This window comes from Vipera berus (assembly GCF_964194415.1).
Source record: "Vipera berus genome assembly, chromosome: 3".
Classification (NCBI taxonomy): domain Eukaryota; kingdom Metazoa; phylum Chordata; class Lepidosauria; order Squamata; family Viperidae; genus Vipera; species Vipera berus.
The window spans coordinates 75,809,508-75,834,529 of NC_138204.1; the positions used below are offsets into that span (position 1 = coordinate 75,809,508).

At 38.1% G+C, this 25,022-nt stretch overlaps 2 protein-coding genes across 5 annotated transcripts in view; one reads left to right on the top strand and one right to left on the bottom strand.

The window, feature by feature from the left end:
* AK5 (adenylate kinase 5) overlaps positions 1 to 7,536 on the top strand; it is a gene marked incomplete at both ends in the record, with an annotated part of 136,709 nt that extends 129,173 nt beyond the window's left edge. Inside the window, 2 exon segments of the mRNA XM_081322397.1 lie at positions 2,447 to 2,629; positions 7,459 to 7,536. Of these exon segments, the coding sequence (XP_081178523.1) occupies positions 2,447 to 2,629; positions 7,459 to 7,536 (261 nt within the window).
* A 3,609-nt stretch (positions 7,537 to 11,145) lies between these two features.
* Positions 11,146 to 25,022, bottom strand: part of ZZZ3 (zinc finger ZZ-type containing 3) — a 60,775-nt gene continuing 46,898 nt past the window's right edge. For all 4 annotated transcript variants that reach the window (XM_081325091.1, XM_081325092.1, XM_081325089.1 and 1 more), the window contains 5 exons: positions 24,644 to 24,739; positions 17,150 to 17,302; positions 14,425 to 14,559; positions 13,187 to 13,287; positions 11,146 to 12,474 (listed from right to left, as the gene is read on the bottom strand). In XM_081325091.1, the coding sequence (XP_081181217.1) occupies positions 12,330 to 12,474; positions 13,187 to 13,287; positions 14,425 to 14,559; positions 17,150 to 17,302; positions 24,644 to 24,739 (630 nt within the window). In that variant the 3' untranslated portion in view covers positions 11,146 to 12,329. The remainder of the gene's footprint in view (positions 12,475 to 13,186; positions 13,288 to 14,424; positions 14,560 to 17,149; positions 17,303 to 24,643; positions 24,740 to 25,022) is intronic.

The following is a 25,022-nucleotide window of genomic DNA, read 5'->3' on the forward strand; positions in this document are numbered from 1 at the left end:
ATGATTTTGCCGTCTGGATCAGTCAAACTGGACGTTAGGTTCAACTTAAAAAATGGCGTTCAAAGATTTATTTTTAAAATCCCCACATACAGTATGTTGATTCCAGCAGCTGGTCTGGATGGTTCTTTTTCCCCTGTAGAGAGAAAAGCCTTAAGAAATGGAAGATTACCTTAGGTCCTCCTTCATTCTTTCTCAGGCTGAATAATAATTGCCTGGATTTGTTTCTACTGAGATTGTCTCTAGTTATGAGGATACCATTTCATAGAACATCAAAATGAGAGCAAAGATACCATCTTCCTTAGCTCTTGGCATACAAACCCACTGGAGACCACTATTTTACAGGCTCTTCAGAATACTCATGGATGATCTCCTATTCTGTCCTCTAGAGACATTTGAAAAATTGTGCTACTCACCATTATTTCATTCTTCTACCTAGTAGTTGCCATTTCCACTCATTCACAGAGACATTTTCACTCAGTGAAAGTCCTAATTACCTTAGAGATCCTGAGTTCCCAGGTACACAAAAATTGAATTTTAATTCATGTACAACCATTCTGCAAATAGATGGAGGTGGTCATCTTTATTAGCCCAAGATGCATTTTAGGAGCAGTCTGAAAAGAATGAATAATTTAGGGATAATCTGGCAACTCCAATCTATGGCAAGTGACTGCGTCTAAAATGTATCTTCAACATAAAATCCTACTCTTGTATTTCATAAATTTAATTTGCAATTTATGAAATACAAGAGAATGATTAAAGGTCACATAGAACAGTTGCCTCCCCAAAGTAATTCTGGGTCTAACTTCTCCTGCCTTCCTAAAATTGTCAGCCAAACTGGTACTGTAACGCAATGTAAATTTCTCTGCCCCTGTCACTACCACCAATTAACTGAGAGAAGAGAAAATGGAAAGAAAAAAGACAAGGACAATGTGCAATCCTAAAAACTGCTTGAAGATGTAGAAAAAATAAAAGCGTCCCAACGTCCTTTATTGCGATGCAAGAATTCCACCAGAAAAATCGAACTGGTTTAGAGATTTCCAACACTGTACGGCTTCCTAGCATCATCAGTTTTATACTGTTATTTTAGATTGTGAAACAATGATTTGTTCTCTAAGCCCAGACACTGTGTTATAACTTATTTATGATGCTGCAAATATTTAGTTGCTTTTTTCAGTTATGGAGCACAAAAATAGATCCGTGTGTTTCATTTAAAGAATTTCCTCACTAAGATAGAATATGTAGTTTTAATTTTTGGTATAGTGGTGCCGCCTTGTGTTGTGTATGAAAAGCAGTAAGTTCTCCTCTCCAGTATCACCTTGTAGTATTTATCTTTCTTTCTCCACCGCCCACCTTTTTTTGGTTTGGATAGGTAATTAGATAGATTTGAGGAGATATATGTTTAACCTAATGATACTTAAAAAAGTTTTATATGTCCTTTATTTAATAAAGGTATTTGCTCATGACAACATCTCTTAAGCAAAGGGAGTGTCTTCTTCCATATAGAGACAAAATCCAGAGAGAGTTTTTTCAAAAAATCAAACTAACTCAAGGAAAAATACAGTCTTGCTTGAAGAGTTTTTCAAAGAAAGTTTATAATCTCATCATGAAAGTATTTCTTTTATCTTGTCTCATGATTCACATGTTCAGTAGCGACCAGAACCAGCCTTACCTGCAGCACTTAAAATGATTTTCTCAGTTATTATTTTGTGTACATGAAATATTCTTGGAGGCATAACAAACCTATAAAAATGTGAGCTTCATGTCACTTTTAAAAGAGATTTAACATTTCCAACCTGACTTTTGGGGTGACACACAGAAACAAAACTTTGTGAAAAAGGAAAAAAAGGCATAAAAGCCCCAAAGGGTTTCAGACATACAATCATATGTATAGAAGCTTTTACTTATATAACTTGCACAAACAGGAGAAGCTTCCTTTGAGCTTCACAAGGCTAGAATTAAACTGAATGACTGGGATTAGTTCTACTTCTTAAAAAAAAACTTTTCTTTGTATCCCTCCCTTCTATCTGTGTAAATAATTTTTCTTATATGACCCAAGAGATGCATATAAATATCGTTTAATAAAATAAATGCAGGACTGTTAAGCTATATCATCATCATCATCATCTCTCAGCTTATCCTGCAACATAAGGTTATTCTGAAACCAAAATGAGGTTGGAAGCAATGACTTTAGGGCTCATCCAGCCATGCACAAACCATCCTGGAACATAACGCTTTCTTGGTCCCTAAAAAACCCCCAAACCTGTAGATAAAGGCACAGGCAATAATTCTGTCTAAATCTTGTGTACAAACCCTTGTATTTGGTTATCATTTTCTGTTCTTATTCCTACAAAGGAAGAAATTTATGCTGAACTAATTTAATCAAAAGGGAACACCTTTAAAAAAAACCTGGAAAAGCTGATGCCATTTTTTTTCTCCATTTCTTCAGATTGGTGAGCCCTCTCTGGTACTCTGCATGGACTGTTCTTCTAAGACCATGAGTAGTCATCTTCTGCAAAAAAGTCAGTGCCTTGAGGATAATGTTGAAGCCATCATGAAATGCATTGATGCTTACTATAAAACAGCTGAGACACTAATTGCATATTATGAAAACAGAATTCCACTCTTTAAGGTAGATTGCCTTGACTTTCTACTTCATCTGTCTTCTGTTTATGTGGCAATGTTTTGAGGAGATAATTCGCTTGTGTCATAAATGTTCTGATGAAGCAATTCCTCTCACTCAATTTCTGCTACTGAGAAGGAAGATACCTTTTTTTTTGAGTTGCAAGATGCATGTTAGCCTACGCCTTTATAAAGTAAGGGAAAATCCAGAAAAGACTAAACATTAAACTGAATTATATTCTGTCTGATCATAAAGTGGCCAGAAACAGGAGGGGAAAAAACTCTTTAACGAAAAAGCATGTCACAGATAAACTACTTTGGTAGAGAGAAGTTTCCTGAGGACGGGCTCCAGCATGAGTCCAAAACCTTGGAAGACTAAACTTCTGGTCCTGGTGAGTGACCCAAACTGGATCATGCAACATTATCCTGGGTCACATATATTTGCTTTCATTTGTCAGATAAACTATGTCTTCTGACTAAGATCCTTTTCTTTAGTCATTTTTTTCATCTTTATATGTTGGCAGGTCATGTTTTGGGATGACTAGTTAGTTGGCCAGTGGCCATATTTTTATTCCTTGAACATCATAAAAAAGCAGAGAGCTTGTAGATTCCTCTCTGCTTTCCTGTCTTGGAGTTGATGTCATCATGGAGAAATAGGATTTGTATCTGCCCCCAGGTGCCTGCATTTCAACTGTCTTCCCCCAAAATATATGTGGGAAGTTAAAAGCTGAAAAAGCCACAGAGGCAGAAATCAGGTCTGGTCTCTGGGGAGCCTCTCTAGGATTTTGTCTTGATCATGAATCTGAGAAGGGTCAGTTAACTTCAAGTAAGTAGTTCACTTAAATGCATGGCAGTGGGGCTCTACTGGTTGTCCAGAGTGGCTAGTTTAATTTCAAGCAAGACTTCTGGATCTTTTTGACATGTCAGCTTCCTTTGTCATCACTTCCCTGGAATTAATAGTTACAACCAATAAGGGAGGATAGAAAAAACAAGAATGTTGCAACATGAAAAGAGAGTGTTCTTCTGGATCGGCCTGACTCATATATGCTGTCAAAACTTGAGAAATGGCAGATGATTTGGCATTTCACTAAATTTAAATACACTGAAATTGAGAAAACTTAATTGTGATTTTAACACTCGTTATTTTCATTATGAAGGTGTGATATAATCTAGAATAAGTCCACCCTTTGGGTTTTAAATACGTTTCTGTATAACATAGCACATGCTATCTATTGTTCTGAGTGAAATTTATTTTGCATTTATTTTAGATTACAAATAATTTGGCAATTCATTCTCCCTTTATTTTCCTCTTCTATGTAGGTAATGTTTAAAACTCTTAGTTGTAATCATTTCCTTAATTAAGGTAGTTAAGTATGCAAATTTTCTCACACTCACACCAATTTTGGAAGATATTTAATAGATGATTTGGAAAACAGCTTCTTACTATACTGTTGCTGGTTATTATTTAGGTTATATTAGGCAATTCTATTATTATAAATAGCAAAAAAGAGAAATAAAATTGCCTCTATTACCTTTTTCTTTTTTGCTATTACTGAAATATATTTGTGTACTCAGTTCTTTCATATAGAATAGGAAAGTCAGAATGTCTTCAGATATTATCTCCATATTAAGATTTAGTGTTTCTCACTTGAAAATGCTCAGCATGAAACATAGAAACATCGGCTGCCAAAACACTTGAGAACTGATTATTTAAGATTCACACTCCCCAGTATGTTTTTCACTTTGGATGTTTAGATGAAGAACTGTTCTTTTTTTCCAAAGCAAATTAAAATCTAAGAAGGAAAATACGTACTGGGAAAGAAATGGAGTGATCATCTCAGTTCAGGATTGTAGCCACTGCAGGAGCTTATAGGTGAAACTCGAAAAATTAGAATATTGTGCAAAAGTTCATTTATTTCAGTAATGCAACTTAAAAGGGGAAACTAATATATGAGATAGACTCATTACATGCAAAGCAAGATAGTTCAAGCCGTGATTTGTCATAATTGTGATGATTATGACTTACAGCTCATGAAAACCCCAAATCCACAATCTCAGTAAATTAGAATATTGTGAAAAGGTGCAATATTCTAGGCTCAAAGTGTCCCACTCTAATCAGCTAATTAAGCCATAACACCTGCAAAGGGTTCCTGAGCCTTTAAATGGTCTCTCAGTCTGGTTCAGTAGGAATCACAATCATGGGGAAGACTGCAGACCTGACAGTTGTGCAGAAAACCATCATTCACACCCTCCATAAGGAGGGAAAGCCTCAAAAGGTAATTGCAAAAGAAGTTGGATGTTCCCAAAGTGCTTTATCAAAGCACATTAATAGAAAGCTATGTGGAAGGGAAAAGTGTGGAAGAAAAAGGTGCACAAGCAGCAGGGATGACCGCAGCCTGGAGAGGATTGTCAGGAAAAGGCCATTCAAAAGTGTTGGGGACTTTCACAAGGAGTGGACTGAGGCTGGAGTCAGTGCATCAAGAGCCACCACACACAGACGGATCCTGGACATGGGCTTCAAATGTCGTATTCCTCTTGTCAAGCCGCTCCTGAACAACAAACAACGTCAGAAGCGTCTTACCTGGGCTAAAGAAAAACAGACCTGGTCTGTTGCTCAGTGGTCCAAAGTCCTCTTTTCTGATGAGAGCAACTTTTGCATCTCATTTGGAAACCAAGGACCCAGAGTCTGGAGAAAGAATGGAGAGGCACACACTGCAAGATGCTTGAAGTCCAGTGTGAAGTTTCCACAGTCTGTGTTGATTTGGGGAGCCATGTCATCTGCTGGTGTTGGTCCACTGTGCTTCATTAAGTCCAGGGTCAACGCAGTCGTCTACCAGGAGATTTTGGAACACTTCCGCAGACGAGCTTTATGGGGATGCTGACTTCATTTTCCAGCAGGACTTGGCACCTGCCCACACTGCCAAAAGCACCAAAACCTGGTTCAATGACCGTGGGATCACTGTGCTTGATTGGCCAGCAAACTCGCCTGACCTGAACCCCATAGAGAATCTATGGGGCATTGCCAAGAGAAAGATGAAAGACATCAGACCGAACAATGCAGAAGAGCTGAAGGCCGCTATTGAAGCATCCTGGTCTTCCATAACACCTCAGCAGTGTCACAGGCTGATAGCTTCCATGCCATGGCCGCATTGAGGCAGTAATTGCTGCAAAAGGGGCCCAAACCAAGTACTGAGTACATATGCATGCTTATACTTTTCAGAGGTCCGATATTGTTCTATGTACACTCCTTGTTTTATTGATTGCATGTAATATTCTAATTTTCTGAGATTGTGGATTTGGGGTTTTCATGAGCTGTACGCCATAATCATCACAGTTATGACAAATCACAGCTTGAACTATCTTGCTTTGCATGTAATGAGTCTATCTCATATATTAGTTGCATTACTGAAATAAATGAACTTTTGCACGATATTCTAATTTTTCAAGTTTCACCTGTATAAACTATGCCATCTCAACCTGTTTCAGCTCAAGGGTCAGATCTTCTCATAGGCAGGACTTCTGGGCCACGAAACAGAAATTCTGTGGTGTCAAGAGGTTGCACAAGGAGAAATAAAGGAAGTCCACTCCTAGTGATGTCACAGGAAGTGGGGTTCTGCCTGATACAGCATACCTGTGGACATTTTGCAACAGATTTTTATTGCCCTAGATCAGGGGTGTCAAACTCAATTTCACTGAGGGCCGCATCAGCATTGCGGTTGCCCTCAGGGGGCCAGGTGGGTATTGCCAGGGTGGGCGTGGCCTACTGGGTGGACGTGGCTAGAGTGTGTATAGCCTACTGGGTGGGCGTGGCCAGCTCTACATCATTCGCATCAAGGGTGCCTATGGGGGCCTGGGCTGGAGTGGGACAGATCTGAGGGTCTCTGGGCAAGGGCCAAGGCAGTGGGGCCCATTCCCTCACTGTTTCCAGGATGGCTTCGTGGGCCACATGAAACCACTTCGTGGGCCGGATCCGGCCCCCGGGCCTTGTGTTTGACATGTCTGCCCTAGATGCTATTAAGAAGAGTTCACTTCAATTTTCTGGTTGCTTGCAAAGGTTTGTTCACAAACTCCAGCTTATAGCATATGTTAAATATTTTGTACATCCCAATAATTAGCAGGTTGGCAAAATATGCAGCCTTCAACAACAAACCGATCTTAAGCCACTTTCTCTTTAGATATTTTACTGTAATAGTATTATACAGGCTTGGCTGGTGCCTGTTGCTTGTTCTACTAGTGATGTCTGTCAGTTTTAATTTCCTCGGTGACAGAGATGCAACCTGACAAAATATTCAACGGGCATGCTTTCCTAGATATGAGCAGCAGTCAGCACTGTTTTCAGGCAAGGCCTTCTAACTTCTCTTCCGGGTTTTCCACTTCTTTTCCATCCAACATTCAAATTAATGGCTGAATTTACTTAGGCATAATGGGATCTGATAAAGAGTATCTGTAACTCTATCAGGGTCCTTGCTGCTCTCTAAGCTTGTAGGTTTTCTTGCAGACATCTCATTACTAAGCTAGATAACATCATCAGTGCACTAGTGTTACCTAGTTTGGTAATAAAACTTCTGCAAGAAAACCACCAAGCTCAGAGAACATCAAGGACCCCATAATGAGATCTTTTAAAAAATCCTTTTGTTTTTGGTTTTGAGTATTGCATATTGTTTCTTCAAGAATGCTATTCTTTTTTCAGCATTCTTCAGCATTGGCTACAGTGGTTATTGAGTCTGGGAGTTTGGGAGGCGTGTAATTATGCAAGGCTGCTGTTGTCCTTTACTATGTGAGATGAATCTTAAAGGAGAAATTAACTTCTCCAAATGTTTCTCTTTTTCTTTTACACAGGTAAATGCAGAAGGAACACCAGAGGAAGTTTTTCTTGAGATATGCACTTCAGTCAATACTTTTCTGAAGAAGGAATAGCACCATTTTCAGTACTTAATGTAATGGCAGTGCTGGAACACACACATGCATACAGTGTCCTTTACAAATGCTGTTCAAAGTAATAGCTGCTGCCTTGAAAGATTAATGCATGTTGTAAACATTGTAAAAATCTTTGTAACTTAAATGGTACAGTAATATGTGTACTATATATGGCCTGATAGTTTGCAGTTCATAGGTTTTAAAAAAGCCAGCATGATAAACAGCAGCTGTTTTATAGAACACACCTTCTTCATTTCAGTACTGCAAGACATACTATACAGTCAAGAGAGTATTCCGTCTGTAGGAGTGATGTAACAGTGAATTTGCTGCTGAACGCAAATCAATTTTTGAGGCTATTTAAGCTTGCTCTTTTTTGTAGTGCTTGAACAGTCTGTTTTCTGTCATTTTCTTTTACAAAGCGAACATGTCTGCAATTACGTTTGCAGTCATTTACACACCAAATAATGGAATTGGGAGAGACTCACACACAAAAAAGCACGATATGCAATGCATGAACCAAATGTGAAATAATTTAACTGATTGGAGGACCAGATGTTGTATTGATAAGACCATCCATACAAGTATCCTATGTAGTTATGGCTTGAAAATTTTTTGATTTACAATGCTGACAGAGGGATAATGTATGCAGAAAAGAAAAAAGTTACAAATATTGCTGATGTGCTTAAGATGGGTAAAGACTTAAGAGCTAATAATGGCAGTGTTGTAATATAAAAAATTAACACATTTCAAAGGACTACAGGCAATAATTGTCTCTATATACTGATTGCTGTATGTGTGACAGCTACATATAGCCAATTGTCAGTTTTATGTCCTTTAATTTATTGTTCAGCATTTAACATGATGGGGAATTGAAAACGTAAATGAGCAGTATTAAGTTCAGATTACCACACGCTTTCCACATGCGCACACGCACGCACACACTTGATGACTGAAATAGAGGTTTTTTGAACTGTTGATCAACAGACAAGAAAATCTTATCATTTATATGAGCCTTTGGCTATCCACTCTCCCTTCTTGCATGCTAGATTCTATCAACAGTTGCATTATCAACAAGCAATTGAGCAAAATTTGTATTTTTCAACCTACTACTCTTGTATGAAAAAGTAATAAAAGTAAAATGTATGGACAAATGTTAAGGATAATAAATTTTACTTTTCATATTTAAAACTTCTGCAAAACAAATAGGTATCCAATCCAAAGCCACAGAAAAACATTTTCACTTAATTGGGTAGTTTTGAATTTTATTTATTTATTTATTGATGGGATTTATTTATTGATGGGATTTATATCCCGCCCTATCTCCTGAAGGACTCAGGGCGGCTAACAACAAAACATATAAGTACAGAAATCAAGATAAAAATAAAATAAAAATAAAAATAAAATTGAAATCAATTTTGAAAATTTTTATAGTTGTGTAGTTATGAGCATTTGTTTCAGATCTTTTAGATGGGATTCTTCCACTAAGAAACAGGTGTTGTACAACTTTCAAAACAAGACAGTTGTATTTAAAGACATTTGACAGCAATCTCAAAAAATGACCCTAACAAAACTACAAATTTGAACTGTTTGGCAAGAACCATATAAAAATCTGCTTTGCACTTTGAGCGAGAACTGAAAATCTATGAAAATTAAGCTAAAAAAAAAGCAACGGAAAACAACAAAATTTTAAATTCAAAGGGCATTTGAATCTTTGCTGAAACCAAACCAAATCAATCTTTATTATGGTCATAGACTTAACATAAGGAGGGTGGGGTACAATTGCTGAAAACGTGTAACATACATACTTTCTCACTTCTGAGAAGCAATGAAGTCAGAAGCCTGTTTTGAAAAACAGCTTTTATCAATGCAAATTTCAGAGACAACTATCCATCCATTGCCACTATTGCAAACCATTTGCTTTTCCCAATATGAACTTAGGAGATCTGTGGGGCCATTATTTGGGTAGGAAGACAAGTTTTGAACAAACGAGAATGGAGGGATGAGATAATTATAGAACAAGATAATTTTCCTTACTCATGGCAGTGGTTAGGATGCAGTATTGCAGGCTACTTCTGTTGACTGCCGGCTGCCAGCAGTTCGAGTCTCACCGGCTCAAGGTTGATTCAGCCTTTCATCCTTCCAAGGTTGATAAAATGAGGACCCGGATTGTTGGGGGCCGTGTGCTCACTCTGCAAACCGCTTAGAGAGGGCTGTGAAGCAGTATATAAGTAAGTGCTATTGCTATTGGCCTGCCACACAAATCTCGGAATTATGGCTAACACTGGAATCAGTGTTTGCTTAAGATGTGCAAAACACTCTGAAACTAAAATTTTATGTCCCCAAATATCCTATTTCAGGGAAAGACAGCAATATAGAGGTTAGAAAGGCTCATTTTGTGGAAAGTGGATTATTTTCTAAAATGGAATGCTTTCCACGTTGGAAAGTTGTAAGTTTGGAACATTTTTCACATCTCTAGAGGTTTGTTTATAGAAAAACCTAAATCCACTATGATCACTTTCTATCCAAAGGATATACAGAAAGAGTACTTAGAACATGCCCATATGACAAATCTGGAATATGTTAGCAAACCTAATACTGTATCAGAAAGTAGCATCTGGGTGCAGAGAACATACATCTGATAATGTAAAATATAATTATATTTCCATTAGATACTCGTTTCCCAAAGTATTACAGTTTTGCTACCATAGATGAGAAAAGTGAAATACATCAGGTGTATTGTTTTATATTATATATTCTGATTTATTAAATTTCTCAAGAATGAGATATGCTTACAGACGATGTCATTTAGAAATGATACTGCATCATCTATTAAAAATGCTTCAACTCCTCTAACAGAAAGTGAGTACACCTAAACAAAGTGTGAAAATTAACACTGAAATTAAACTGAAATTAATGCTGTTATTAAACGAGCTAGCCAACTCCTTGTTAGTTACTGCTGTAGTTTAATTTAAAACACATACATGAAATCACTTCCAAAATTCAAGTTTTTTGTTTAAGCAAGTGGAAATCGAATACTGTAAAGTCGCATTTCCAGATCACAACTTACACATGTTGAAATGATATATTAACTAAAAATATATAGTAAATGCTACAAAGCTTTTTTCAGACATTGCTATTCTCCAGCTAATAAAGCGTACCAAAATGCCTTCTTTACTTCATAAAGAGAATAGAGAAGGGATGGATATGTAGAACAAATACAAGGAAATAAGAATCAGTGTCTTAAAACAGGTTACATAGAAGTCTTATGGGCTTGAGATCTTCTTCCACGTAACTGATTCCCCCATTTGTTTCAACAATGGAAAGAGCTTTGAAAAGAGCATTCCTTTGGCTGTGCAAATCTGCTCCCACACTAGTGGGGCATCTGCGAGTTAAAGCATAGATAAGGTTGTGTACAGAATTTAGTGGATGTGTTCAAATCAGGGTGCTGGAGCATTATCCTGGAAGAGGTGGCATAAAACAGCAAGACAAAAGATAAAGGTGAGGCACCCCTTCTCTCTACAGCCTAATTGGTATTCTCAGATCGAAGGGTTGGTTCAAAAATCCACCCTCTTCAGAAAAAAAAGTCACAGTAACCATTCTATATATATATAAACAGACGGTAGCCACATAGTTTATTTCTCACAGTTCTCCTGACAACTGAACATTATTTAAGAACAGACTGTATACACAGATAAGAAGAAACATACAAAATGTTTTAAATGATGCACAACAAAATCGAGCAGTATAAAAGAATGCATGTGAAGTCTTGCTCACTGTTCAGGCTAAATTTAATCACCTTGTTTAAATAGTAATAAAAATACAATCTTTCATGGACCTTGTGCATACTACAAAAGAGGAAAATTATTACCATATATGATTTATATTAGGCAGTTTTCTTTGATGAGTTGCATTAGCAACTCTAAATACAGAGGCAGAAGGCTGTGTATTCCATAAGAGTTAATGGTGGGGATTTAGAAACTTTACAGAGTTACTACCACTGGCACTTCTCACCATAGTTTTGTACACAACACATGGTCATTTTATATAACATTACATTTAAAAATATATCTGCATGACAATTTTATTATATTCACACACCATGAGCTGGTTAAGGAAGCAGTGCCACAGTTGCCTCCTGTAGTGCTTCACTCTCGGTAAATAAAGTTTGTGGTAAAAAGGAAAAAAAAAAAGGAGGTAAAAGAAACATCTACGTAATTAAGCAGCTCCAAGGCCTATCAGGACCAACCCTGGGACAGTGATTGTTTTATGAGTACGTCCTAGAAGCAAACACTGCCACAGGCTAAAACTTTGCTGAAAGAAGCCAGTTTTCTGTGCTGGAGACTATTTTCCACAACAAAACTGCAAACTACTAAACTGTTGCAATGTAAAGTATTCCATCACCTGTTCATCGCATAAAAGCCAAGTTCTTTCAGCCTCTGGAATTGACTACGCTTAATGTGTGCTTTCTTTTCTGGCCACACTTTTGTAACTCATCTCTTGGTGTTTGTTTGTTTGTTTTTGCTTTTTTAAAAAAAAGACTAATGGAGTGAAGAAAATCTGCCCGGTAAAGCCAACTGCACGCTAGGAATGTTCAACCTCTGTTTAGTGATCTAGTAACAAGACGGGTCAGAGAGCTGTATTTTGAGAAGGGCACCTGGGAAGCTCTCATGCAGTGGATGACATTCCTGGGAAAGTGCATGCCTTTCCATAGTGGGCACAGAATCAATGACTGTGCCGCTGTTGGGTTTTCAGAAGTGACACGTATGTTTCAGGTTGCACATCTGCTTTCCTTGTCATCTATTGGCAGGAAAGTAGTTGGGGTCAAGATAATTATAGCTGGGGCCTTGGGACATGCAGTAGTCTCTATCTAAGAACATTTCTGCTCTGTAAATGGGCTCCAATCGGTGATTTTCCTTGTGAATATCAGTTTCGTGTAGACTGAAAGAAAAAGAAAAACCATTATTTGCGAAGTATGGCACTGCTCATCATCTACTGGATATATTTAAACTGGGTATATTTAAACTCCTATTGGAATGAATGGCATATATCAGGAAGGTACATTTTTCAACATGAATGCCTACCCATGGAGCTAATCACTTTTAGAAAAATAATATGCTTACTGTAAAAAAGAAAGAAAGAAGCAGCGAGCCAAAGACATTAAGAAATTAAGACATGGGATAAGAAAAAGACTGTAGTTATCGGCAATATTATGAATTATACTTTTCCATACTTTCCTACACTTGCTAACCCTCCTTCATTTTTCCATGTCTGCGCACTTGCTTCGTACAGCACCTTTTCTTTAAATTTCTCATCTTTTTATTTGAAGACCTCATCAACTTCATCTAACCACATCTGTCTTAGTCATTTCCTTCCTCTCAGCTCATTGACTTTTCTTTTGTGTGTCTGTTTTGCAAGTCAGTTCACATTCGGTCTCTTACTACCAACCACTTCAAAATGTTTCTTTTGTACATTCTGTATTTAATCCAAATTCATTCAGCATCCATACATTCTTGGCTCTACCTTTTCCTGTTTAGCCCACACATTTTTAAGTATCCCTTTCTATGGCATTCAGCTTGGTTTTATTCTTCTCCCAAGATACAATATGACGGAAACAGATTGTCAATGCTGGTCTTCAGAGCATGCTGCTTACCAGTCAGAACAAGAATCACAAAAATCCAAAGACAGTTCTGGAGGGCAGTCTTGGCAGTGCCACCGAATGCCTTGAATTGGATCAGTTCCACAGTTATCACACTGAAAAGATATTTAGCAAAGTGATCTCAGGATTTCCCTCCAAAAATAAACAGCTTGCCAGATTTAATAGTTTTACTGCATAGCTAACATTACTGCAAAATAAAATTATTTTTCTTTTAAGGTCCCCCCTTCTCAACATTATGACAAAGCAGCAATCTACAAGCCCATATGTCAGTATTTTAAACTTAGTTTTCAAGCAGTTTCTTTATTTTGCCTCTTCTCAGCTTTCCTAATTGTTTTCTCATACATTATTGTTCTGCCTCCTCCAACTAAAGTGCTCCTCTTTTCATTCTCCTGCAAATTCCTATATTTTATTCCACTGTGCTACAAATTTGCTTTCATCTCTCCCACTCCTCCTGTATTAAATTCACTTAATGACTAAGGGAGAAAAAAAATAAAATATTTCCACTATCTTTTAATTTAAGGTTCACTGAGAAGGACGAGTGATTTTAGATCCAAATTTGGCTATCAATGTGATGTAAGCAAACAACAAACTCTTTTCTCTGATTTTCAGATATCTACATTATTACTGAAGACAAAAAACTTCATGGGATATTTAAGAAATTCAATTAGCCAACATGAGCCAGGAATGATGAGCGTTTTTTGCCTAATAAATCAGAACCTATTGGATTGGGGAGGTATACAAAACAAATTACCTAGTTTAAAAACAAAAAAAGCATACTACTAATTTCCAAGCTGTAATGCTTAGGTATAACATCGCTTTCCAGAAATTGTAAAAGGAAGACTTCTCTGCATACTGTTTATGATGTACTATTAATATATTAAAATAACTTGTAAACATTCAAGGCAATAATTTCGTAAGAACGATTTTATCAGTAATCTGTTCAGAATCCCTAGCGATTTTAGTAAGGTTTATTCCCAAACAGTTGAGGTTTGAATATATAGTTTGATTATATAACATAATCAATAATTGTGTACGTGTAAAGTTTGGTGTATTACATTTAGAGACCTCAGATATACCATTAGATCAGGGTAATCGTAATAGTCTAACTCTTTGAAGTTTTACTTACATTGGTTAGAAAACTTAATGCTGAACCCAGATTAGGATCTTACTTTCCAAGGAAACCACCACTTAGATAACTGAGGAAATATGAGGCCTTTGGCATTTTTACCCACCTTAAAGCCAATGTGCTGAACAAAGCCACTTTCTGCATGCATTTGCTGCACTTTCTGCTTCCTCAGCTTTTTAAATTTCAGCAGTTCTTTATATTCTGGTAATTCACGATATGCTATAGGGATACTTTCTTCATCCTATTTCAGAGAAAGAGAAAATTGCAACTTTTAAAGTTACAGAAAGAAAGATTAAGGTAAAAGAAACCACGCTTCCTAAACAGACTCCAGAATAAATGGCATTCTATGATGTGACTGCTCATGGCTGGTACATTGGAAAATGGCTCAAGATAGTTTATAATTGCCCTAATAATTCCAAAAACATTAATTTTGTCTTTTTTGTTTAGTACCACAGTGCCAAATAGTTCGGGATTAAATTGACTCAGAATTCAGAATACTACTGAAGTACAACTTCTAGTATGAGAAATTTTAACGCAGCTTTAATTTTTGCCACTGTATTGTTTCCTTATAAACCAGAACATCGAAACAGGAGATTTAATAGTGGAAGAACAAAATGCCCAGAGACTTTGTAAAATGGAAAAAAAAACACCTGACTTCTAAAGTGATTTGTCTGATGAATTTTTTCCATAAAAAAATAAAACCAGGAGTTGTCTTATGCTTTCCTGTAATGGCAGAAGGGCCTAGGCATGTATGTGTGTGCACAGATCTTACAAAAGACTGTGCATTATATGTAGACAAATTAGAAGAGACAGGCATGGCCCTTCCCTGATCAGGTTTGGCCTAGTAAAATGTATAAATCAGTCTGTTTACTACAGGGCTTTTCAATCTTTTCATCCATTGTACCACTTTTAGGATATGGCAACTTCTGAGTACCACCAGTTGCCTAGCAAGGTGTCAAAAACTTGATGACCCCCCCCAAAAGGAAAAAAGTGATGAAGTACAGGTAGTCCTTGACTTACAACAGTTTGCTTAGTGATTGTTTGAAGTTGCAATGGCACTGAAAAAAGTGCCCCCCAAGCCACAGCCGAGCAAGACACCTGCCTGCCCGCCTGGCGGCACTTTTCCTTCTGTCTGAGGTTTCTCATTGTTGTGAGCATTTTTGTTGACGATTGGAACCGGGGTGGGGGGTGGGTGTTTGGTTTTTATTTGTCCCCCTCTGCTTGGTGGTTGCAGCAGGTTTTGGTCACTTCACATGACCCTGGGAAACTGTGGCCGTCATAAATATGAATCAGTTGCCAAGCATCTAAATGTAAATCACAAGACCCTGGGGATGCTGCAACATTCCAGCTGATCGGCGCTTATTCTGGGCTCAGCAGAAGCACCGGGATCAGCGCTGAGCTCCAGCTGGAGCCTGACGCTGATCCTGGCGCTTCCGCTGAGCCCTGACAGCCCTGCAGCTCCAGCTGTCTCTCGCTCAGGCTTGCCACTGGTTCAGCTCATTCCCCTCCCCACTACCACTTTTCTAGGATGGTGGCGTACCACCTGCCAGGTGTTGTGATTCAGGGCCAGCCTGTGGGTCCGGCAGCCGGCTCGGATGTCTCGGATGACTCAGACGAGGGGGAGGAGGAGGGTGTTGAAGACGAACTTGCTGATGATGGCTTGGAGGCTTCGCAGAGCCCCCAGCCAGGGCCCTCTTCTCAGCTGCGCGAGGCCGACAGTGCGGATGATGATGACCCACAGCTGGCCCTGTTCAAGGACGCCCGACGCAGGAGGCAGTCAAGTAGGAACAAGCAGAGAAAGGCTGTGGGACTCCTCGGAAGGAGGCACAGGGAGGCCACGCCCTGAACTCTAATAAAAGGAGTGTTTGGGGAAGGGCTGGTTGCTGAAAGCAACCGCTCCGTTTGAGGATCAAAGTTCCGGTATTTTGTTTCTTGTTCTGTTGTTTTGCTTGTGAATTAAACTTGGCAGACGCCTTCCAGCCTCAGTTGTTTTCCAGTCTCTACCGTTTGTACAGGGGTTGCCTTTCTGCAAGGCCGGTAGTAGGCTGGTATAGAACACCAGGTGCCAATGTACCACAGGTGGTACCCATACCACTGGTTGAAAAGCCCTGCTCTACTAATTTGAAAAGGGAATACAGATAGTCCTCAACGTACAACCACAGTTGAGTCCCAAATTTATGTTGCTAAGCAAGACATTTGTTAAGTGATTTTTGCCTCATTTTACGACCTTTCTTGCCCCAGTTGTTAAGTGAATTGTTGCAGTTAAGTTAGTAACATGTTAAGTGAATCTGCTTCCCCCATTAACTTTGCTTGTCAGAAGTCTGCACAAGATGATCACATGGCCCCAGGACACTGAAACGGTCATAAGTCAGTTGCCAAGTGTCTGAATTTTGATCACATGGCCAGGGCAATGTTACAATGGTTATAGATATGAAAAATGGTCATAACTCATTTTTCTCAATCCTCTTGTAACTTTGAATAGTCACTAAATGAATGGTTGTAAATTGAGGTCCACCTACACTGTTTTAATTTTCTTTCCTTCAAATCGAAAACACTTGGGTTTCCATTGCACTAAACCCGGGGTAGGCAACTTGACTCTTTTATGACTTGTGGACTTCAATACCCAGAATTCCTGAACCAGCCATGCTAACTCAGGAATTCTGGGAGTTGGTCCACGAGTTGTAAAAAAGCCAAGGTTGCCTATCCCTGCACTAAACAGACATAGGTGCATTGACCTTTTACATATACAGCCATTTGTGGGTTATTTATATTAATTTATAGAGCTTTCTTACATAACATTTTAAAAAAATCAGTTTAAATGCAGAACCTACTGATGTTTCTTCTTCTGCTACATTGGCTATGTGACTGTGAAAACAGGATCTATCGTCATCTTCATCCATAAACACAGGAGGTTCATGGGATGTCATGAAAGTTGAAGGCTTGAAGAGATGTTTATTCAAAGGATGTTGCCGTCTACTAGAGGACTGTAATAAAAATAAGTATATGTGTAAAGGTGGCTTTATATACTTTTTATACTTTAGAAAGTTTCACATATTATTAGAGTGAGTTCTTCACAAAGCAAAAAACCTACATATTCTGCAACAATGTGTTTCAATACTTAATTGCTACAAGGAATCCCTTTTGGCATGATGGAGATTTCTAATCATTGGTTCTTCCCTCCTGCCAAACACAGGCAGAGATAATCAAACCCAGGTTTTCACAGCTAAGCCTCATGCTTAACTCTTCTCAGTGCATCATCCTTTGCTCAAGATTAAGATATGATGCAACTTGAATTAGTATTATACAGCATGAAAATATAACAGACAGAATCTTCTCCCAATACAATTAACATATGACCATCAAGTAGGAAGGCAGAATAAGATCTTACACTGGATGACATGTGCCAAAATGGGTTAATTAATGTGTGGCTTTATTATCTCTACTGGGCAAAAAGAACCTTCATATTAAATGTCCAATTTTCACTTTAGGGAGAGAGTTGTGACCAATTTTAAAACTGACATATGAAATGAAGGAAAACCAGTGAAACAGCACTAATTAAGTATTTCTGAGAAGTCCCATATGAAGACCTGACAAATGGATGGAAAACTATATGACTTCTAGTAAGGGGAATTTTAATGTGTAATGGCTCAGATAGGACATTGAGTTACATACCTCATGAAACAACTTATTTAAAAGAGCTGTACCTATTCCATTAGAATATCCATGCTGATTCCTTTTAATAAAAAACCCCAAAACTTTCATGAGCTTTATAGACATTTATTTTACCTTCATCTTTCATAATCTCTATATATGTTTGGGTGATTTAATTTTAATTTTAATTTTATTTTAATTTTATATTGTATTGTTTTTAAATTTTGCCTTGTAAACCGCCCTGAGTCCTTTGGGAGTAGGGCGATATATAAACCGAATTAATAAATAATAAATAATAATAAAGTGGGTTATGCACAAAATGCTCAGGGCTTACATCTATTGTTCAAGCCTTTTAATACAATTTTCCCACCCCTCTCATTTTCAGAAAGTGGGGGGGGGCAGACTATACATTTCACAATAACTACTAACAAGAATGTGTATTTCTCAGCTCTAAAATCATTTCTGGCTAAAAACTGCTATTTCAGTATGGCGTGCACACGTGGCAGCACCAGCGCGATGCACCATGCGGTGTCCTGCCATGAGCAGCAGCACCAGTCTGATGCGTCACGTGGCCCCCTGCCGCGAGCGGCCGCAGAAGATATCTTTAGCTATCCAAGTTCTGAATAACGTATGAGGCTTTGCAGCAGTTGGAAACATCTTAATGCAGGGAGGAAAAAGCAACTGCTGCTTCTGTCATATCTGCATGAGGGTGGATGAAAAGCGACTGCCTGATCTGTGCCAACATAAAACTTGCCACAATGGTTATTCACAACGGTCTCTGTGGCAACTAGGACAGTTTATCTTTTTGTTATTATTCATTGTATGGATATCTGAGATTTTATTCTGTTTTCCTTGTTTCACCATTGGAAGCCATGTGCAGAGCAAGATAGCAGAGATGACATGTCTACAAAAGAAGAATATTATCCCTCTTCCCTGTCACAGGAACAATTGATGAGGAAACTAAAGCAAAACAAACAAACCATTAGAAAGAAAGGGAGCGATGTAAAAAGAAAATGGAGCAAAAATTCAAAGGAGCTGGAGCAGCAAACCCTCCCTGTGCAAAGGCAAAGAACTGAGGGAAAATGTAGGTTCTTACCTTTCCTGGATGGTAGGAAGAAAAAATACTTATTCAACCAACCAACCAACCACTTCCCTTTAATCAGTTCACAAACATCCATAAGTACACAAATACTGGAAAACTATGTAAATGACAGTTTAAGAGGATTAGAGATTACACTACCGTTCTTTCTCACAGAAATCATACAATGGTTCAAATTATTTCTGACCCCAAACACTAATTCACAACTTGCCAGAGACTCCACAATATGATGGAAAGGAAATGTAGATAGGATTATTAGCACACTGTTATTATTACACACACATTCCCCAGTCTTGCATAATGACTCCCAGTAATTTCATATAAATATTGAAAAGCATTAGAGGCCAAATCAAAACTGGTATAGCACAAAGATAAAGGGACTGAGTATAAGTCTCATAACATTACTTTTAGTGCGACTAAAAATATCCCCACCTAAGCAAGCACCTTAAAAGAAATTCATAATTAATAATATAGAAAGGTGACAAGCATAACTAAAAGGAACAAGACCTTATGCTTAGTTCCTGACAAAAATAATTTATAGACAGCTTCAAGACCGTTTCATTCAAAAACCAGATCTGAAACCAGACTGAACTGGTTTTGAACAATCAGTTTCACCTGGTACCTTTTAAAATTAGTTGCTGCAGGTGTGCTCAAACCTCTTAGCTAAACAAAAATGCTATATGCAATAATGATGATTATTTAAAACATTTAGATATGACTTTTTAAGCAGAAGTGAAGAAATACCATTTTTAAAAAAATGAGAAAAAATATGGGCTGCATAAAAAGCTTTTAACAATATCTTTAATACCTATTTAATTGTTACAACATTATTCTCAGCTAATCACAAATATTTTGGAAAATAAATTGTTCAATTACCATATTTTTCAGACCATAAGATGCACTTTTACCCCCCAAAAGTGAAACGAGGGTGCGTCTTATGGTCCGAAGGTGATCCGTATGGCCAGCCCCAACCTCCGCAAGTGGAAAGCAAGGGAGATTGCCAGGAGCACGAATCGGCACGTGCTGAGAAACGCCGATCTCGCGCTCCTGCAATCTCCCTCCCTCGGTTTCAGCTTCCCTTGCTACAAGAGAAAGCAGGCTGAAACGGAGTGAGGGAGATTGCCAGGAATGCGAATCGGCTGATCTCGCGCTGCTGCAATCTCTCTCATTTCAGTCTGCTTTCTCTTGTAGCAAGGAAAGCTGAAACCGAATGAGGGAGATTGCAGGAGCGTGAGATCAGCCAATTCGCATTCCTGGCAATCTCCCTTGCTCCGTTTCAGCTTGCTTTCTGCAAGAGAAAGCCGGGCCGCAGGGCCGCCTCCGCGGGTACTGCTCTAACGCAGAGAGGGAAGGACAAAGAGGGAGGGAAGGAAGGAAGGAAGGAAGGAAGGAAGGAAGGAAGGAAGGAAGGAAGGAAGGAAGGAAGGAAGGAAGGAAGGAAGGAAGGAAGGAAGGAAGGAAGGGACAATGGTAGAGGGAGGGAGAGAAAGAGAAAGAGGGAGAAAGAGAGAAGGAGAAAGAAATAGGGAGGGAGAGAAAGAGGGAGAGAGGAGAAAGAAAGGGACAGAAATAGAGGGAGAGAAAGAGGGAGAGGAAAAGAGAGAGGGAGAGAAAGAAAGGGAGAGAGAGAGAAAGAGGGAGAGAGAGAAGGAGAAAGAAAGAGGGAGGGAAATAGAGGGAGAGAAAGGGAGAAATAGAGGGAAAGAGAAAAATAGAGAGGGAGAGAAAGAGGGAGAGAGAGAAGGAGAAAGGAAGGGAGGGAAATAGAGGGAGAGAGAGAAAGGGAGAGATAAAGGGAAAGAGAAAAATAGGGAGAGAAAGAGGGAGATGGAGAGAAAGGGAGAGAGAGGAGAGAAAGAAAGAGGGAGGGGGAGAGAGGGAGAGAAAGAGGAGAGAGAGAAATTAAATTAGTAACATGATTGTTAAGTGAATCTGGTTTCCCCACTAACTTTGCTTCTCAGAAGGTTGCAAAAGGCGATCACATGACCCTGGAACAATGTGACCATCATAAATATGAATCGATTGCCAAGCATCCGAATGTAAATCACATGACCCTGGGGATGCTGCAACAGTCATAAGTGTGAAAAATGGTCATAAGTCACTTTTTTCAGTGCCGTCGTAACTTTGAACAGTCACTAAGTGAATCATTGTAAGTCAAGGACTACCTGTACTTTATCATTTTTTTTCCTTTTTTGGTGGGGGGTCACGTTTTTGACACCTTACTGGGCGACTGGTACTGGTACTCGGACATTGCCTTGTCCTAAAAGTGGTACAATGGATGAAAAGGTTGAAAAGCCCTGTTTTAGTATACAGGTACTATTTAGTCGGAAACGACTAGCACGCACGTGCGGGGGAACCTTTACCTTTATCTTTTACTATTTGTTTCAGATTTTTTTTCTTGTTTGCCTGCTCTAGAAACTGGGTGCGTCTTATGGTCAGGTGCGTCTTATGGTCCGAAAAATACGGTAGTCATTTTTCCAAAACAGTATATTTAGTGTCAGTTGTTCCCAAAGTGTAATTTGTACATTTTCACCAGCCAGCTTTCATAGTGACATTTTGCCACATTAAATTGTCAACTCTACAGAAACATTTTGTGCTTTAAATTTTAAAGAAACAGACATTGATTTAATTTCACTAATACATAAAATAACTTCATCATTACCAGGTACTAGGCATTGTTTCATAAATATTTCCATGCCAGATCCCATATTGCCTTCAACACTGGCAGAACTTCTAATGCGCTAACAATTTCTCAAAAATTCAGGCAGTTATTCAGAGATGTACCTGCCTTGAAAGGAGATAATGTTGAAAGTGTATAACCCAATCAAGCATCAGGAGTTTACCATGCGAAATATTTTATGACTTTTGTATCATGTCATAAAATGTTTTATAACATTGAAGTTTGCCAATTTCAATTCCACAGGAGTCATGGGTCCTGGATTTTGGCCTCACTCTGTAAGTTAACACAATTGAGGTACCTTGGTTCAAAAATTGTTGCTCTGATCATTTTGCCTAGTTAAAGGCAAAACAGGAGTGTTTCAGTTGTGTATAGTTTTTCACAATAGATGTAAGCCCTAAGTATTCTGTGCATGGTCTGCTTTCTGACAAAATTCACATGCTAGCAAAATGATAGGATAGCATAATACAGATTAAATTTCTATACCAAGAAAGAGAAGCTAAATGTTCAAGCTAGCTTTAGAAAAGGCCAACAAACCTAAAACATTATTGTTGATTCACAATGTACAATTGATAAAGCCCCCCAAAAGTTGATTGTGTCAATCATGTCAAGCAGTGAATGTGCTGAGAAAAATGGGAATTCTAGAACATCCCACTGTCCTTGTGAGCAACTTATAGAAAGGTCAAGAAGCCACAGTATGGACAGAACATGGTGAAACATGGCTTCAGGTATGCAAAGGAGTGAGACAAGTCTGTTTATTCTCTCCTTATTTATCTGACCTATATGCTCTGTGTTTGTGCTTGTGTGTGTATGTATATATAGACGTGTATATAAATAGAAAGATAGAGGGAAGCTGAATTAGAAGGTCAACATGACTATAAAATCGGAAGAAGAATCATCAATAACCTGTGTCATGCTGATGACATCACCCCAAAGTAATCAAAGCAAAAAAGTTAAGTGGAAAAAAAAGATTTTGCTTTTAATTTCAGTCCCAATTAATGACAACAGGGAGACCAATCAGCCTTAGAACTGAAAATGAAGATATAAAAGTGGCAGATAGCTTCTGCCTTTTAGCATCAACCATTAACAGTAAAAGGACAAGTAATCAAGAAATAGGCTGCAAACCAGCACTTGGTAAAAGAAATAGAAAGGCCTTGGAAAAGATACTCAATGCAGCAATGTCTATTCCTACAAAGGTCAGAATTGCTCATGCCACAATATTGCCTGTGGCACTCCATGGAAATCAAAAGTTGGCTTAAGATACATTTATGGTTGGAGAAGATGATTAAAAAACAAATAGAATTTAAACCAGAATTGTTTCTATTAGGAATGATAGGCCCCAACTATGACAAGGAGAGCGGATACTTCATGTTACATGTATTGACAGTAGTGAGAATTATGTTTGCCCAATATTGGAAAAATGAAAAGTTACCGACTGAAGAGGTATTAATCAAAAAAATATTGGATTGTGCAGAAATGGATAAGATTAACTTTAGAGAGTAAAAAGAAAGAACGTTCAGTTTACTGTAGAACTTGGAATAAATTCTATCAATGTCTAGATAAGCGAGTTAGAGAAAAAGGAATGTGATATGCAAGTTTGAATTTATTTGAGTAAGAAAAATACCATACATTGAAAACTAGTGTTTATGATAATCTATTATACCTATCATTGTTACTAATTATTAGCTTTATTACTTTTATTTACATATATTTACCCAGACAATATGCTATTTGCCAAATATTGAATGTTATTGGGGGAAACCCCAACCCTCACCCCCAACCTCTCCTGTACCCTATCCCAAATTCCCATCCCCTTACCCCCCCCCTTTTTTAACCATATAAAAACTAATAAAAACATTTCAAAAAAAAAGTTGAATTCTGAAGGCAGGATTATCAATTTCTCATGGCCTGTTTATTAAAAGCCTAGAAATGGAAGGAAACCAGTTGGCAATGTGGCTTTCATACAAAAAGAAAAGAATCATCAGATGGCAGATTGCTGTTATTGTTAAAGTGCTCTCTTCAGTGCCATGCAATGCTCAAGAAGGATGCAAAATGAAACAATCCCCCCAACACACACACAAACACACAAGCTGCAGTACAAGAGAAATTAAAATCACAACAGGTTCTCATATCAGGAAATATTTCTGGGAAGGAGGCTAAGACAGTGGAATAAAATGATTATTAAAAAGTAAACTGGATGGGAGTTCTGTCAATATACAGGGATGAAATAAGGTTCCTGCGAAAAAATGTTTAGTTGTAGAAATTTCTGACCAAGCAGGTTGAAGTACCCACATGTGTAATTCTGAAAGGCCACAATTGAAAAAAAGCAGGTTCTGTACCCATGATCTATTCATTTTTTTAAAAAATGCTAACTGTAGTACAAGAGAATTTGACTGTCATATAAGAAGTCTGGAATCTAAATGACGGAAAGGGCAATGATAGAAAAGATCTGAAATTATGATTGGCAAAAGAATGTGAATACAGAGCACATCACTAAATTAAGGTAAAGGGTAGTTTTGCACCAGTGTTCACATTCAACAATCTTTATTCACGTGTAGGAAGATCAGAGTTCAGTTCTTAACCACGCCATATTAAATGATGACATCAATTCTACCTAAAGTAAAATTTTCTGCACAGAGACTGGGGTCTTTTGATTTCACAAACTTCTATTCATATCCAGTTGGACCCAATTTAAGAATCTGCTTCAACTCAGATTTAGAGCACTGCTTAATGATTTGGGGCCCAAATTTTAATTTTTCTTTGGAAGCCCAGTTATCACATTAACTGTCACTAAAAATAATATTTTTTTGCTCGCCATCACTCGCCATGAACAATGGCCCTTATTATGGACTGAAGGACAGCAAATCTCAGAAATTAATTCAAACTCTTGTGATTTACCTTTTTAGAATATAAATACAAGTTTGGTGTTCTGCCTGGAACTGGAATACCAGCTTTAGTCAGTTTTATGAAATACTTCTGCACTCTGCTGGCAACCTAAAGACAGGGGAAAAAATCTATTAGAAAATATATAAATATAGAATTCTTGAACACTAATTATGTACGCTAATACTTAAGAAAAATAAATACGAATGACTCCTCCTGCTACCAAGCTATTTTCTATACAATGAAAAGACATGGGCAATGTACTCTTTTCCACTCATAAGGACTCCCCACTCTCATCTTCAAATCTCTCATCAAAACCAACTACATTAAGTTTCCTGAATTTTCAGACTTCCAGTTCTGCCTGGTAGGAACCGTCATTTGTCAGCATGGGACC